Source organism: Rousettus aegyptiacus, unplaced genomic scaffold, assembly GCF_014176215.1.
Source record: "Rousettus aegyptiacus isolate mRouAeg1 unplaced genomic scaffold, mRouAeg1.p scaffold_m13_p_5, whole genome shotgun sequence".
NCBI lineage: Eukaryota > Metazoa > Chordata > Mammalia > Chiroptera > Pteropodidae > Rousettus > Rousettus aegyptiacus.
Genome location: NW_023416308.1, coordinates 112,876,766 through 112,890,048, shown reverse-complemented (window position 1 = coordinate 112,890,048; position 13,283 = coordinate 112,876,766). Strand labels below are relative to the sequence as shown.

General features: G+C 48.4%; 1 protein-coding gene across 1 annotated transcript; it reads left to right on the top strand.

Moving 5' to 3' along the window:
* Positions 1–8,290: 8,290 nt before the first annotated feature.
* On the top strand, positions 8,291–12,012 carry LOC107497303 (macrophage-expressed gene 1 protein-like). Its single transcript, XM_016118981.2, has 2 exons — positions 8,291–8,510; positions 9,359–12,012. Exons 1-2 carry the CDS (start codon positions 8,291–8,293, stop codon positions 11,677–11,679), a joined length of 2,541 nt encoding a protein of 846 aa, XP_015974467.2. The 3' UTR covers positions 11,680–12,012.
* The last annotated feature ends 1,271 nt before the right edge of the window (positions 12,013–13,283 follow it).

The following is a 13,283-nucleotide window of genomic DNA, read 5'->3' as shown; positions in this document are numbered from 1 at the left end:
ACTCACTTATGAAGTCCGAGATCTTAAGCAGTTTACTTGAGTGCTTGGTGCCCAAACTTATGTGATTTGTGAAATAGAGAAATAATAGTATTTGCTTTAGATGCTAGGATTGTGGAAGGCACCAATTTTTAAAATTTAAATTCCAATGGACATAATATTATATTAGTTTCGGGTATCCATCAAAGTGGTGAGACATTTACATACCTCACGAAATGATCACCATCCGTCACCATACACATTGTGGCAATATTATTGACTCTCTTCCCTGCGCTATACATTACACCCCCATGATTTATTTTATAACTGGAAGTTTGTACTTCTTAGCCCTTTCACCATTTCCCCCCAACCCCTAACCCCCTCCCATCTGGCAACCATCAGTTTATTCTCTGTATCTATGAATTTATTTCTGTTTTCTTTTGTTTGCCTCTTAGTTCACTTTTATAACCAAAGAAACCCATGAATACCATCCTCCGACCAACAGCTACATGTACACAGAGATTCTAGGGGCTGAATTTGGTGGGGTCATAGAAGTTTTTGACTCCTTCTTTTCCCCTTACTTGCCAAATTCATCTGGACTCCCATAACCCAGATAGTCCCTCAAGGTCACCTTCAGGGACTCAGGCAGACTTCCTCAGAGCCTTCTCCTGGACCTACAGCATCTGGAGGCTGTAGACAGTGAGGCATTGTGGCTGGAGCTTTAACCTGGAGGAGACCCAGGAAGAGCAAGGAACACATTGGGTGTCTGCTATTTTAAGAACTAGAAGTGATAGTCAACTTATAGCTACAGGCCATAATTGTTCTTAGGTATTTGATTGCCTCTCGGTGCTTCCAGTCTGAAGACGGGAGCTAGGGTGAATTTTACCTTTTTTTTTTTTTTTTTTTTTAAGTCTGTGAACTATCTTTTTTTTTTAAATTGAGATGTATTTGACAGATACCATTGTATAAGTCTGAGTGTATAACATGTTGATGCAATACATTTCTATATTGCAATATGCTTGCCATTGCAGCGTTAGCTAGCAGGTCTATCAAGTCACAAAGCTACCATTTCTTTCTTGTGGTGGAAATGATGAAGATCTAGTCTTTTAGTTTGATGTGAGTCTGAGGCTGAAGTCAGGTGTATATAATTTGCTGGAAAGCAGGACACCCTCAGGTAAGTTTGTTCAGGGGAGCGGCCCCTGGGACGTGGGGGGAGGGGTAAGGCTGGCTCTTACTGAAGTAAGTGATATAAAAATCAGTCAGTCTTGTTCTCCCTTTGGCATCGTGTTCAAAGCAGCAACTGGGTTGTAGGAAAGATGATTTATTTTCATGGTGGCATAAATTTGCATTATGCAGATATATTATAATTCAATCTATTCCTAATGTTAGCCATCTAAGAATTTTTACCCAGAATTTTTACCCAAATATTTCATTAAGATAAAGAATGCTACGATGAACCCCCATGGAATTTATAGATTGAAGGCTATATGTAATAAACAATAAAGGTTACAGTCTCACCTAAATTAACTTCAAATGATTCACTATCATACTTCACCTCGGAAGTCTTGCTGTAGAGACTCGTAAAGAATCAGGATCATAGGATATTAGGGTCTCTGGTATTCACCTGCCTTGATTCAAAACTTGACTGCTTCCTCCAGCTGTGCAGCCCTGGCTGGGTTCACGAATCTCCTTGTGCCTCAGTTTTCTCACCTGTAAAATGGGGCTAATGATGCAAATTCATTCATTTGTTGAAAGGATTCAAGAAACCAATACAGGTAAGTCTCTTGGGACAGTGCCTGGTGCATAGTAGAAACTCAGTAAATTTTTGCTGCTACCATTTTCCCGAATGGTATTCCATTTTCATTGGCCCATGCAACACTCAGAGACTTAACCGAACTCAGCTAAAAAGTTAATGGTACCAACCTCTAGGGTATGCTGACAGCAACGTCATAGAGAGAAAAAAAGCCCAGTATCTTCTATTAAGTATGATGCAACAGACAAGGTACAGACAATGATGACACAGACAGTGGGCTGTGACATGCTTGTGCAGGGTCGCCGACCACAAAGGAAGGACTGGACACTCCCTGGTCCGAGCGGGTTCCCTCTCGCAGGAAGATGTGAACTGTCTCCTACCGCGAACGCCACTCTAAATGTTTTGAATGTGAAGTTTTTTCCTTCCTTGAATGATTTCTTTTCAATGGATTCTCACGCATGGAAACACCGAGTTAAAGGCAGAATGTGAACAACGTCCTGGTTTTTCTACAGAGAGCCGGACGCCCTTTGCAGGGACTGCCCAGCGAACGAGTGTCCTGGTTTTCCTGCTCCTTCCCCACCCGTCACTTAACCCCACATACTAAGCCCCAGGCTGTACAGTGAACACGTATGTGTGGCTGGCGCCGGCAGCAGGTGAACGGAGGCACTGATGGCCCCACTGCTAACACGTAGCATGCCCGCAGGTGTTCAAACCCAGGCAGAGGAGACGTGTGTGTGCGCGCGCGCGCGCGGACATGCTGTGCAGAAGTCCAAATGGCCATTTGGAAACAAAACAAAACAAAACAAAACAAAAATGGAGAAATGCTGACACACACTCCAGCATGGGTGGACCTTGAAGATGTTATGCTAAGCGAAATAAGCTAGACACAAAAAGACAAACGCCTGTATGATTCCACTCCTTTGAGGTCTCTAGAATAGTCAAATTCATAGAAACAGAAAGTGGAATGGTGGTTGCCAGCAGCTGGGGGTGCGGGGGTGCGGAATGAAGAGTTGTTGTTTAATGGGCACGGAGTTTCAGTTTTGCAGGATGAGAAAGCTCTGGAGATTGAACGACAATATGAATATAAAAAACACTACTGAACTATGCAATTAGAAATGATTACGATAGTAAATCTTGTGTTTTATGTTATTCATTTTTATTATGTTTACCACGGCTGGGGTGGGGGGGGAAGTCATGCTTTCTGACAAAACAGCCTGCAAGGCGATGCCTGTGTGCCACTTAAAACTGGCTGGAGAAGGCAGTTTCTCCTGCAGGCAACACCTGCAATCCGCACTGCCCTCCGCACTGCCCTCTGCTGGTCGGCGATGCCCACGCAGCGAGGAGCACTCCCTGCGCCGAAAAAAATCAATCTCCACCAGGATAAGGAGGTTCTTCCTTTAGGCTTTGAAAACAGGCAGACAGTATGCTTGCTCCTGGAGTAAAAACTTAGGCACAAGCCTGTACCTTAAACCAAGAAGGTTGGAAGCCAACCCCTCCTTCACTTTCTCCCATTTATACCTGCCCCTGAGTTTATACCTCCACATCTCTTCAACAGAGTGGTGGCCTCTACCAGCTAAACCATAACTGGGCTGACTTTAAAGATGAAAAGGTCTGATTTCCTCCCAGGGTGGTAGTTTTATCTCTATAGGCTACACATTTGATCGACTGGGAAGAAATATACATCACGAATTCTTCTGACTCGTGATGGAGAGTTTTTTCCCCCTAAATTGCTCGTGTCACCTACAAAGGCTGGCTGGCCATAGAACAGGTTGAATTTCTAGAATACTCTCCAGGAGGCCACAAAAAGATGGACCATCCCAGCCAGGAGGATGAATATCTTCTGTTTGATATCAGCAGGGAACTGGGTAATTACTACTTACTGTGGAAATGGAAAGAAAGTTGGGTGGGCTAACACACACAAAAAAGGAGTAGCTTTTGAGGTAGACCTTGCAAGTGGGCATGTGGTGGTCTGTTGCTATATAATAAACCACGACAAAGTTTTGCGGCTTAAAACAACAATACCGTATCCCTCATTACTCTGTGGTTTGACTGGGTTTAACCAGACACATCTCTTGCATGGGATGTTGGCCAGGAGGGAACTCAGTTGGGTCAAACGTCCATAATAACTCACTTACGTATCCTACGTGAAGATGGCGTGAGAGCTGGGCCAAGCCAGGACACTGGCAGAGAGGGCCCTCTCTCTCTCCCAATAGTCTCACAGCCTCTCCTTTTCCATGTGGCCTCTCCAGCAGAATATGTAGTCAGCTTAGGGCTCTCAGAAGTGCAAGATTTAAACGCCCGACTGACACAGCTTCAGGTCTGCCTCATCGAATTGGTTACAGTGAGTCACAAGGCCAAGGCGGATTCTCTGTGGGATGGGACCTCACAGGGGCATGAAACCATGGAGGGGTGGTTAATTGGGGACCATCATTGGAGACCAGTTACAACAATGGGTAAGAAAAAGATGCCGAGATGTAGAAGGATGAGCAGAGAGAAAAGCCTGAATCAAAGTTGAAATGTTGGTAAAAAAAAAAAATACAAGAGAAAGGGCTAGTTACAAGTGTACACTTTGTAAAGAACAGTAAATGGACAACTGGTTTGAATGCAAAGCAACAGTCACATTGCTGGGACCTTGACTGTTAGACTTAGCAATGTGCACTAAATTTTGTCCAGTAGTTCTCAAATCTAACAGTGCCACAGAATCTCCTGGGGACTGTGGAATGCCAACTGCCCCAGCCATCAATGTGACCTACTGATAAGACAGAAAGAATACCACCTCAGCAGAGATTTGGCTTGAGGGGCAAAGGCAAGGTTAAAACTCATTGAGAATTGCAAGCTTGGTTTAAGGCAGGTTCTCTCACTGAAGATGGGGGAAGGTCTTAATTAGGATTGGGTAAAAAAAAAAAATCATAACACAACGGTCTAAGGTTGACAGCAAAAGCAAGGTAAATAAATGATTCAGGTAATCTTAGGGCACAAAGCTTCCATGCTTTCCCTGAAGAGTTGAAGGATATTTTGGAAAATTTCTGTAATGAATAATGAAGGCATTTGTCTAGGTGAGAACCTTCTGGAATAGTAAAGTTATGCTAATGAAGACAATGGAATAGTAGTGTCATGTTAATGTAGAGAGTCAGCTTTGTGGAGTGTAAGTAGTTTGGTTCTCAGAACTGTCAAATACAGATTCTCAGAACTCATCCTCAAAAGTTCTTATCCAATGAAACTCAAGAAGCCTATTTTCAATAGGCTCCACTGGGAATCAACACTGAAATCAATACTCTGAAATGTAGAGGACACACACCACCCCGAAATATGCTGTTTGGGTTCATTGCTTATTTTGAGCTAAAAGCATTTGAAAAACAGCAAATGCAGGGAGATGCTTTCTCTGAATTTCCCTTATCTGCCTAGAGACAGGTCCTCCTAAAGGAGCTCAATCATCACAAATTCCCTCCCCGGGCATTGTAAGATTCACTCTTAACACAGAAGAAGAGACTAGAATTTCACACTGCAACCAGACAAACTTCGTCACAATCGTACCTCCCAAGGGCCTGTGCACATTTCCTCAAAGTCATTTACTCTCCCCTACAAGACGTACAAGCTCCCCTATGCTTTCCCCCAGTAAGATGGTTTTTAAGATTAAAATCTAAAACCACTTCTTTGAGTTACTCACTTTCCCCTGAGGAAGCATGTGTTTTTCTCTTGTTAATCTGTCTTTTATTACAGGGGGGTCTCAGTTAAGAACTCAGAAGGATAGAGGGAACTTATTTTTTATTACTATGAAGTAATGGACTACTGTCGCTTTTTTGTTGGCACACCTGGGGACATCTGTGCAAGGACTCCAGCAGTCATGCAAATGAGATATAATGATGACATCAACTGTGAGTTCTGAGGACAGAGGTTAATTTAGCGATGCTGGGCAGGGCTTTCCTTGACCCTCTCTCCCTGCCCGTTTTCCTCATCTCCGATGGTTCTGAGTCTTCTCCAAGCTAAGTGACAGAGAATACGAGTATCTATCGCCAGCTAAGACAGACTCAGGAGAAATCCTTGAGGAAAAGTATCATGGGAAAGACAGAGAGGCTACAGGAAGCAGGGATTTTCGAGTGCTTTTCGAAAGGAGGGGAGTGAGATCTAGAAGTTTCTTTGAGCCTATAGGTTTCTTGATCAGGGCAGGGGTGGGAGTGCACACAGAGGGAGGAGGAGTGATGTAGAGGGGTAACCTAGAACCCCCATCAGCTCACATTCAGGGTGAGAAAGGCCTTAAGACCCCCATCCAGAATTTAGGATCCCTGGGACTCCCCTGACTTGAAGTGCACTTGTGGTGGTTGAAAAATTGACTCTCACTGGAAATTACTGTTTGACTATTGCTATGGGCACATAGGCCTTTGATTATAGGAACACGACATTTTAAACAAGCTTTCTGCTTCTGTACCCCCACTTACACACCTGACCTGTGAGTTGACAGGTAAGAAATAGAAGAAGGACAGAACTTTGTGTTTAGACAGAATGAAGAATGGGATTTTGGGCTTAAAAACCCTGTACCTCTACATTTCAGGGCTGCTTAATTTGGGGTCTGCGTACCCCCTGGCAGACCCAGCTGGCTGAATAAAGAGTGTTTCCTATAACTCACTGAGTTCTGGCGGTCCGTGTGTCTTTCGGGGGATGGCGGCTACAACACAGTCTACTGAAAGTCCCCCCACCCCTCACCCCCAACCTCTCAGCCTATCTGACCCTTAATTGGTAGAATCTTTGTTAAATTACTCTTTGTTCCACTCTTTCTCCTCACATCCACAGGAAAGATGTTCGCGGAGATTGTCGCTTGTCCCGAAGTCACAGAACTACTAAGTACAAAGTTATCTCCCAAATCAAGTTCTGCAAACTCCAACCAACTCTCCTCTTTCCTTTTTCATTATCACCTCTTCCCTTTTCACAAGCAGCGTAATTTTTTCAAGCAGTACGATTACTTATCCCTTGTCCTTATTTTAAAACCATATAGACAGATAATGCTGCAGTTAATTAATAACACTGTGATTCTGTTGAAAGAAGCTTGTTCTTCTGTGGTATTATTTAAGATCACTTTGCATCCTCATTCATTCATTCATACATTCATTCATCCATTCACTCATTCACGTATTCCCTCCCCAACATTTAGCGTATGAAATGAGACTCCTGACACGGGGGGGCCAAGATTTAGTCAGTAGCCTCAGGGAGGTCGGTCGTTAGCAGTCCGTGTGGGTTCTGATTGGCTGGGCCTGCAGCTTGCAAGGAATTAAATATTTGGGCTATTTTCTCTATCTGCCAGGATAGTTGCGTGTGTGCCCCCTGGGGTGCTCAGGTGGAATGTGCCCAGCCCGAGGCTGTGCAGCAGGGTGCAGAACAGCCTGAGTCTAGGAGGTGAAGTCAAGAGGCAGAAACCCAGATCCCATCCTGATACGGTCTGATTTTGTATGACCTTTTGTGTGACACTTTCTCTGGAAATCAGTCTCACAGTGGAAGAGAGAAACGTGTACCATTTTGGTAAAAGAAAACTGTATGTGTCTGTGTGCCTGGGTGCATACGTGAAGCCCCATCAGCGAGGATCACCTACCTGTTCACAGTGGTTTTCTCCGGGGAGAAGACCTGGGGAAAGGAGGTCTTTTCTACTTATCTAACCCCTTCACTCTTTTAATTTTTTATAACAAGCGTTTGTTGTAATTCTTAAAAAGCCGACGGTTTAAAAAGTCCTATCTGTCCCTGTTTTGCAGGAGGTCACACTGCTCGTCAGAGGTCACATGGGGCCTTGGCATCTGACTCAAGGCTGTCCTGCCTGTACGTTCTTTACGCTGGCCCTAAACAACCAGGAGAGGTGAGACGGGGCACCGTTTGTCCTTCCTAGGCCCCAGGCTTCCGCAAATGCTGCGCAGGGCTGGAAAGCAAACATCCTCACCGCATCTTCCTTGCCTTCGTCCTGCTGGCAACTGAACTGTGTCAGCAAATGCTCGGCCACTGTTCGGTTCAAGTGTGTTTATCTTCTCTTGCAGCCACTGCTGTAAAATGCCCACAAACCTGCTCCAGGTCCTGGCAAAAGACCTATCATCAAACATAGTGAATTTCTAGACTCTTTTGGCTTTATAATGACATGAAGTATCATGATGTATCTGTTCTTAAGTCATAGGCTTAAGGGACTGAGAAGGATGGGGAAATCGAAAAGATTACTTGCCCCTGTCCTAGGAAGATACATCGACAGGGGGCAAAAAATCTTACTGTTTTCCAACAGAACAGTCTTCTCTATAGCAAATAATCCAATCCAAATTACTTTATGATAAATCAATCATACTTTATCACAAAAGAATGTAAAAAATAAGGGTTGGCAGGAACCACATGGTGGTAGAAAGAGCACTAGGCTTTAGACTGAGACACATCTGGATGCAAACCCAGACCTCAAACTAGTCACTTAACCCATGTTACTGAACCTCGTTTCATGCCAGGCACTGTGCTGGGCATTTTACATCCAACGACTCAGGCCAAGAGGTTCGAACGGTTCTCACTGTGTAAGAAATAAGGCAAGTGGGCTCAGGGAAGAAGGCCATGCTCATCTGGACCCTGCCACCTCTGGACCCTGCCACTTCTCCCACGCATGATGGAGAGAAAAGACTTCTGCTCCAAGCTCACAGTTGCCGCCAGGCCCAACACGGAGTGATACCACTGGGTCGTGATCCCATGTGTCCTGTCCAGGAGCCTTTAACTGCAAAAGCCCTAGGAGGAATAGAAACCGAGACCCTGACGATGAACAGGAAGGAGAGGCACCGCAATTGGATCAGTGGATGGGAGCCGTGCTTTCGCTCAGATGGACCTGGATTCCAATGCTGGCTCCACCATGTCCCTAACTGTGACCCTGGGCATTTTACCTGACTTCTCTGGGCCTCAGTTTTCTCATGTATAAAAGGAGAGGTAAAAATGAGAGTATAAAGCACCTGGCCCAGGGTCTCATTTTGAGCAGCTGCTGATCTCAGAGGGAGGGGACTCGTATAGGACTCCCGGCAGGTGGAAAAGGAGGAGGAAAATCCTTGGGCCCCGAACTGTTTGTGAGGTGTGCTAAGACCCCACTGAGATATTCTGTCCTGCCCATAAGCCAGCACAGCCACCCCTCACTTCTTAGAGCTGCCCTGAGCCTGGCCCAGTCCGGGAAGGGGCTCATGTTTGGGAAATCTGCTGAAGGCCCACAAGGAAATCAGCCTGGAGTGAAAGCTACGTGTGACCTCCCAGGTACACTGCCCATAGGCCAGTTGGCCAGCTGGGGAGAGGCCTAGTCTTCCAGGCTGTGCGCCTCGGGCCACTTCCTCACCCACCCTGGGCCTAACTCCTGCAACAGCAGGACTCTATCTGAATCCTGCCGCCAGGAGCAAGTGATGATTGAAAATATCAGGTGTTCAATCGATAAGGTGTGATTTTCTTCCTGGAGCTGAATTCTCAGGGGCCTCAGGCACTGACTCTTCATCAGCCTCATTTGTCTCTCCCTGGCCCAGCCCGAAGCCTGGAATCTGCTGGGGTTCACTCCCCTTGGTGCTCCTGCTAAGGGAGCTTGATATTCTTTCTTGAAGACTTCATCGAGAAGTGTCTTGGGGAGGGGATTGCTCTTTCGGGGAGGAGCCTGAGTCGGGCTGAATCACGGTCCGGTGGCTGGGTATATTTCAGCTCCCAGGCCAAGGACTTACCCTCCAGAACCCCGAACCCTGGAGGAGCTGAGGGGCAGCGGGCTGTCAAGGAGAAGCTCTCCTCCAGCCATGGCCCTGTGGCTTGCCGCACTCCTGGTCCTGCTTTGTGCCGTGTGCGGTGGCACCGGGGATAAATGGGAACTCGCCGCCCAAGGCTGCTCGCAGGCGCAGAACATGTCCGTGCTGGGGGCGCTGCCCGGAGGCGGCTGGGACAACCTGCGCAACGTGGAGCTGGGGCCGGTGCTGTGGCACAACTATTCGCAGTGCCGCACCACGCACGACGGCGAGTACCTGATCCCAGACCACGTGTACGTGGTGCCGCGGCGGGAGAGCGTGGTGGAGACGCGCGCGGAGCTCATGGACCAGTGGCTCAGCTACACGGACACCTGGGCGGCCTCCGTCAACGCCGAGGTGTCCTATCTCCCCATGCTCAATGGTAAGTTCTCCGCCGACTTCCAGAACGTCAAGAAGCACGACCTGGAACACGAGACGGTCACGACCAGGGTGCAGGTCCGCCATAACATCTACTCGGTGAAAGCCCCGGAGACCCCCACCTTACACCCTGACTTTCGGCAGCATCTGGTGACCATCAGCGATCACCTGGAGAACAACGAGACCCGCGAGGCCGACTACCTGGCGGAGATGCTGGTGCTCCGGTATGGCACGCACGTCCTCACCCACGTGGATGTGGGGGCCAGCTTGGTGCAGGAGGACCAGGTGAAGCGGGACCTGATGAGCGATAAGGCCGTCGAGAAGACCAGCATCTCGCTCGCCGCCTCCGCCGTGTTTTTCAAAGTGGTCAACGTCGGGGCCTCGGGCTCCTGGCAGGAGCAGAGCGAGCGCTTCCAGAGCTACGTGCAGAGCACGGTGTCCTCCAAGACGCGCAGCTACGGGGGGAGCCCCTTCTACCCCGGCATCACGCTGCAGGCCTGGCAGGACAGCATCGGCAAGCGGCTGGTGGCCATCGGCAGGTCGGGCCTGCCGCTGCCCACGCAGATCAAGCCCGAGGCGCTGCCGGAGCTGCCCGAGCCCGCCGTGCACCGCGTGGCGGCCGCCGTGCACGCGGCCATCTCCCGCTACTACGCGGTCAACGTGCACCCCGGCTGCCTGCGGCGCGGGTCGCCCGACTTCAACCCGCAGGCCAACGTGGACGACGGCTCGTGCGACGCCGGCGGCCGCACCGACTTCGGCTTCGGGGGCGTCTTCCAGGCGTGTGAGGCCGTGTCCGGCGAGGACGCCGAGAGCCTGTGTCAAAACTATCACGTCGCAAACCCGCTCACGGGCAAGGCCTCGTGCCCGGCCAACTACACGGCCACCGCCCTGCACAGAGAGCTGAAGACGTCGACGCAGGCCCACCCTCACTGCGAGAAAAAGTGCAGCACTTGCTATTTGGTACAGACGTGCTGCGATGAGGTGTGCACCACGCGCGTGGTCAAGAGCGTGGTGCGCCTGGTGGCCTCCTGGTGCGTGCCCGCCCAGACCTCCATGCCCGTCGCTTCCGGCTTCCTCTTCGGAGGCCTCTACAGCCCTGGCAAACCAAACCCGCTCACCAAGACCCAGGCCTGCCCCACCCACTTCTTCCCACTGACGCTCTTTGGCGACCTCCAGGTGTGTGTCAGCAGCGACTTAGAGTTGGGTGGATCCCAGGCGGTCCCCTTTGGGGGCTTCTTCAGCTGCCAGGTGGGCAACCCCTTGGCTGGCCTCAAAACGGGCCAGAGCCCTGGGCTCCTGCAGGAGGTGTTCTACCAGAATAGTCACACAGCCTACCCCATGAAGTGCCCGGCGGCCTACAGCCAGCACCAGGCTTACCTCAGCAATGGGTGCCAAATTGTCTACTGCCTCAAGGCAGGCACCCTGTTGGACCAGCAGCAGACAGCTATCCGGATGCCCCCTTTCCTTCCCCCGCCTGCCTCCTTGAACAGCAGCAGAAGAGCCCACCATCTCTCCGTCCTGGTCGACTCCAGCGGTGAGCACGTCTGGGTGAAGCCACAAAGCTCCGACCACTGGCAGAAGACAGGCATCAGCTACGAGTCCCTGCAGGCCAACAACTTTCGTCAGCTTGACCCTGGGCCCAGCGCTGCGACCGTTGCTGGCATCTATGTGGGCAGCGTAGTGGTCGCGGCGGCTGTTGCACTGGGGCTGACCTATGGCTTCCGGTACTACAAAAAAGGGGGCTTTAGAATTCGGCAGAAGGGCATCCTGGCAGAGGAACAGGGCACCTACAAGGGCACGGAAAGCCCTGCAGAGCCCGGCTTTGCCTGAATGCACAGGGTACCATAAGGATTCTGTCTACACTTCGAATAACCAAACAGAACTGTGTCTCACTACCAATTAAAGCTTTAGTCCACTCTGTTCTTTCTATCACCTAGATAAAAAGTAAGATCCCCAACCATAGAATTAGCCCCGCTTTCTGAAGCTGCCGTTGTAGAACTCAACGATGCTTCCTCAAACCCTCCTCCAGCTTGCCTAAAACAAGCTCAAGTCCTGTGACACTCCCTTTCCCTAACATCCTCTGCCTCTCAAGAAGCCCCACTGTCCCCATGGGGAGTTCCCACGTTGGACTGCCTCGCTTGCTGCAAAGAGCCAATAAACCCAGCTCTGTTCAAACATAAGTGTATTCCTGGTGATCTTTGGCAGAGGGGAATCAAAGGGAAGATAGAAAATATAGCACATAAAATACAGCTTGAAGTTGGAATTTGTTTGGTAATTGTTATAAAATTTATTTTATCAATCTGTTTTCCCAGAATGGGGAAATGGACCCCAAACGTTCTCCCTTGGGCTTAATCTAAGTCAGAGTTTGTTTGTTTGTCTGTTTCAAATAGGGCCTGAGTTACTTGTGGATCATGAAATGAAGTGGGTTGTAATCAGCATTCTTTTTTAATGACATAGAAAATATAGTGCTTTGCATGAAATACACATAAGAATTATTTTGTGGAATGTCATTTCAGTAATATATTAAGTTGATCATATAAAATTGTCCATATCTAATTATTTTTGACTCAAAAAATGGCACTTTTCTATGGTTTAAACTAACATATATGTATCAATACACTGGGTCACAAGGTGAAATATATTTCAAATTGTGCTCAGTCAAAACTTTTTAAAATCCACTGTTTCCAACGAGTCTTCTATGAAGCTCAGCTTTGGAAAGAGACTTCCTTTTGGATATCCTGTTGAGCTCAAGTTTGACAGAGTGAATTGCCATTCTCTAACCCAAGAGAGAGATTTCTTGGGGACAGGGCTTGGTTTTGTAATGTTCTTGGAACACAGACCTCATCCCAATTTAACCCCAGAGTGTGGGTCTCTGTTGGTCACAAGAACCAACTGAGAGTGTCCCATTAAACCCTAACCTCGGAACCACAGGCCATGCAGGACCCAGTCCAGATGGGACCCTCGCTGTGGGAATTTTTAGAGCCAGTTCTGAAGGCACATGGAGAGACCTTCCACGCTGGTAGTCGGGAAGTGTGACCTCGCAGGGTTGACAAGACCCTTCCTCCCTGATATAGGTGACCTAAGTGAGTGATTTAACTTCTTGGGGTTTCGACTGCTCTCGTTACAAATTGGAATATATCAGGATACTGTTGAGATGTTTTTGGCACACACTCTGCGTCCTGAGAGGAAGAAGCTATTGAAATCTGAATACACTGGGACCTTGGAGATCACTGCTCCCTCTGGTCTGACGTGACACATGAGAGCCAACCTGGCCGGTGGCGCTCCTCGGCCTTATCCAGACTGTGGTCACTGCCATTTATAGAGACTTTATGTAAAAATGCCTTTATAATAGCATGTCAGTTCATCTTCGCAAACCATATAGGTAGCTAAGTAGTTCTCATGTTATGGATGAGGAAACTGAGGGTCAGAGAGGT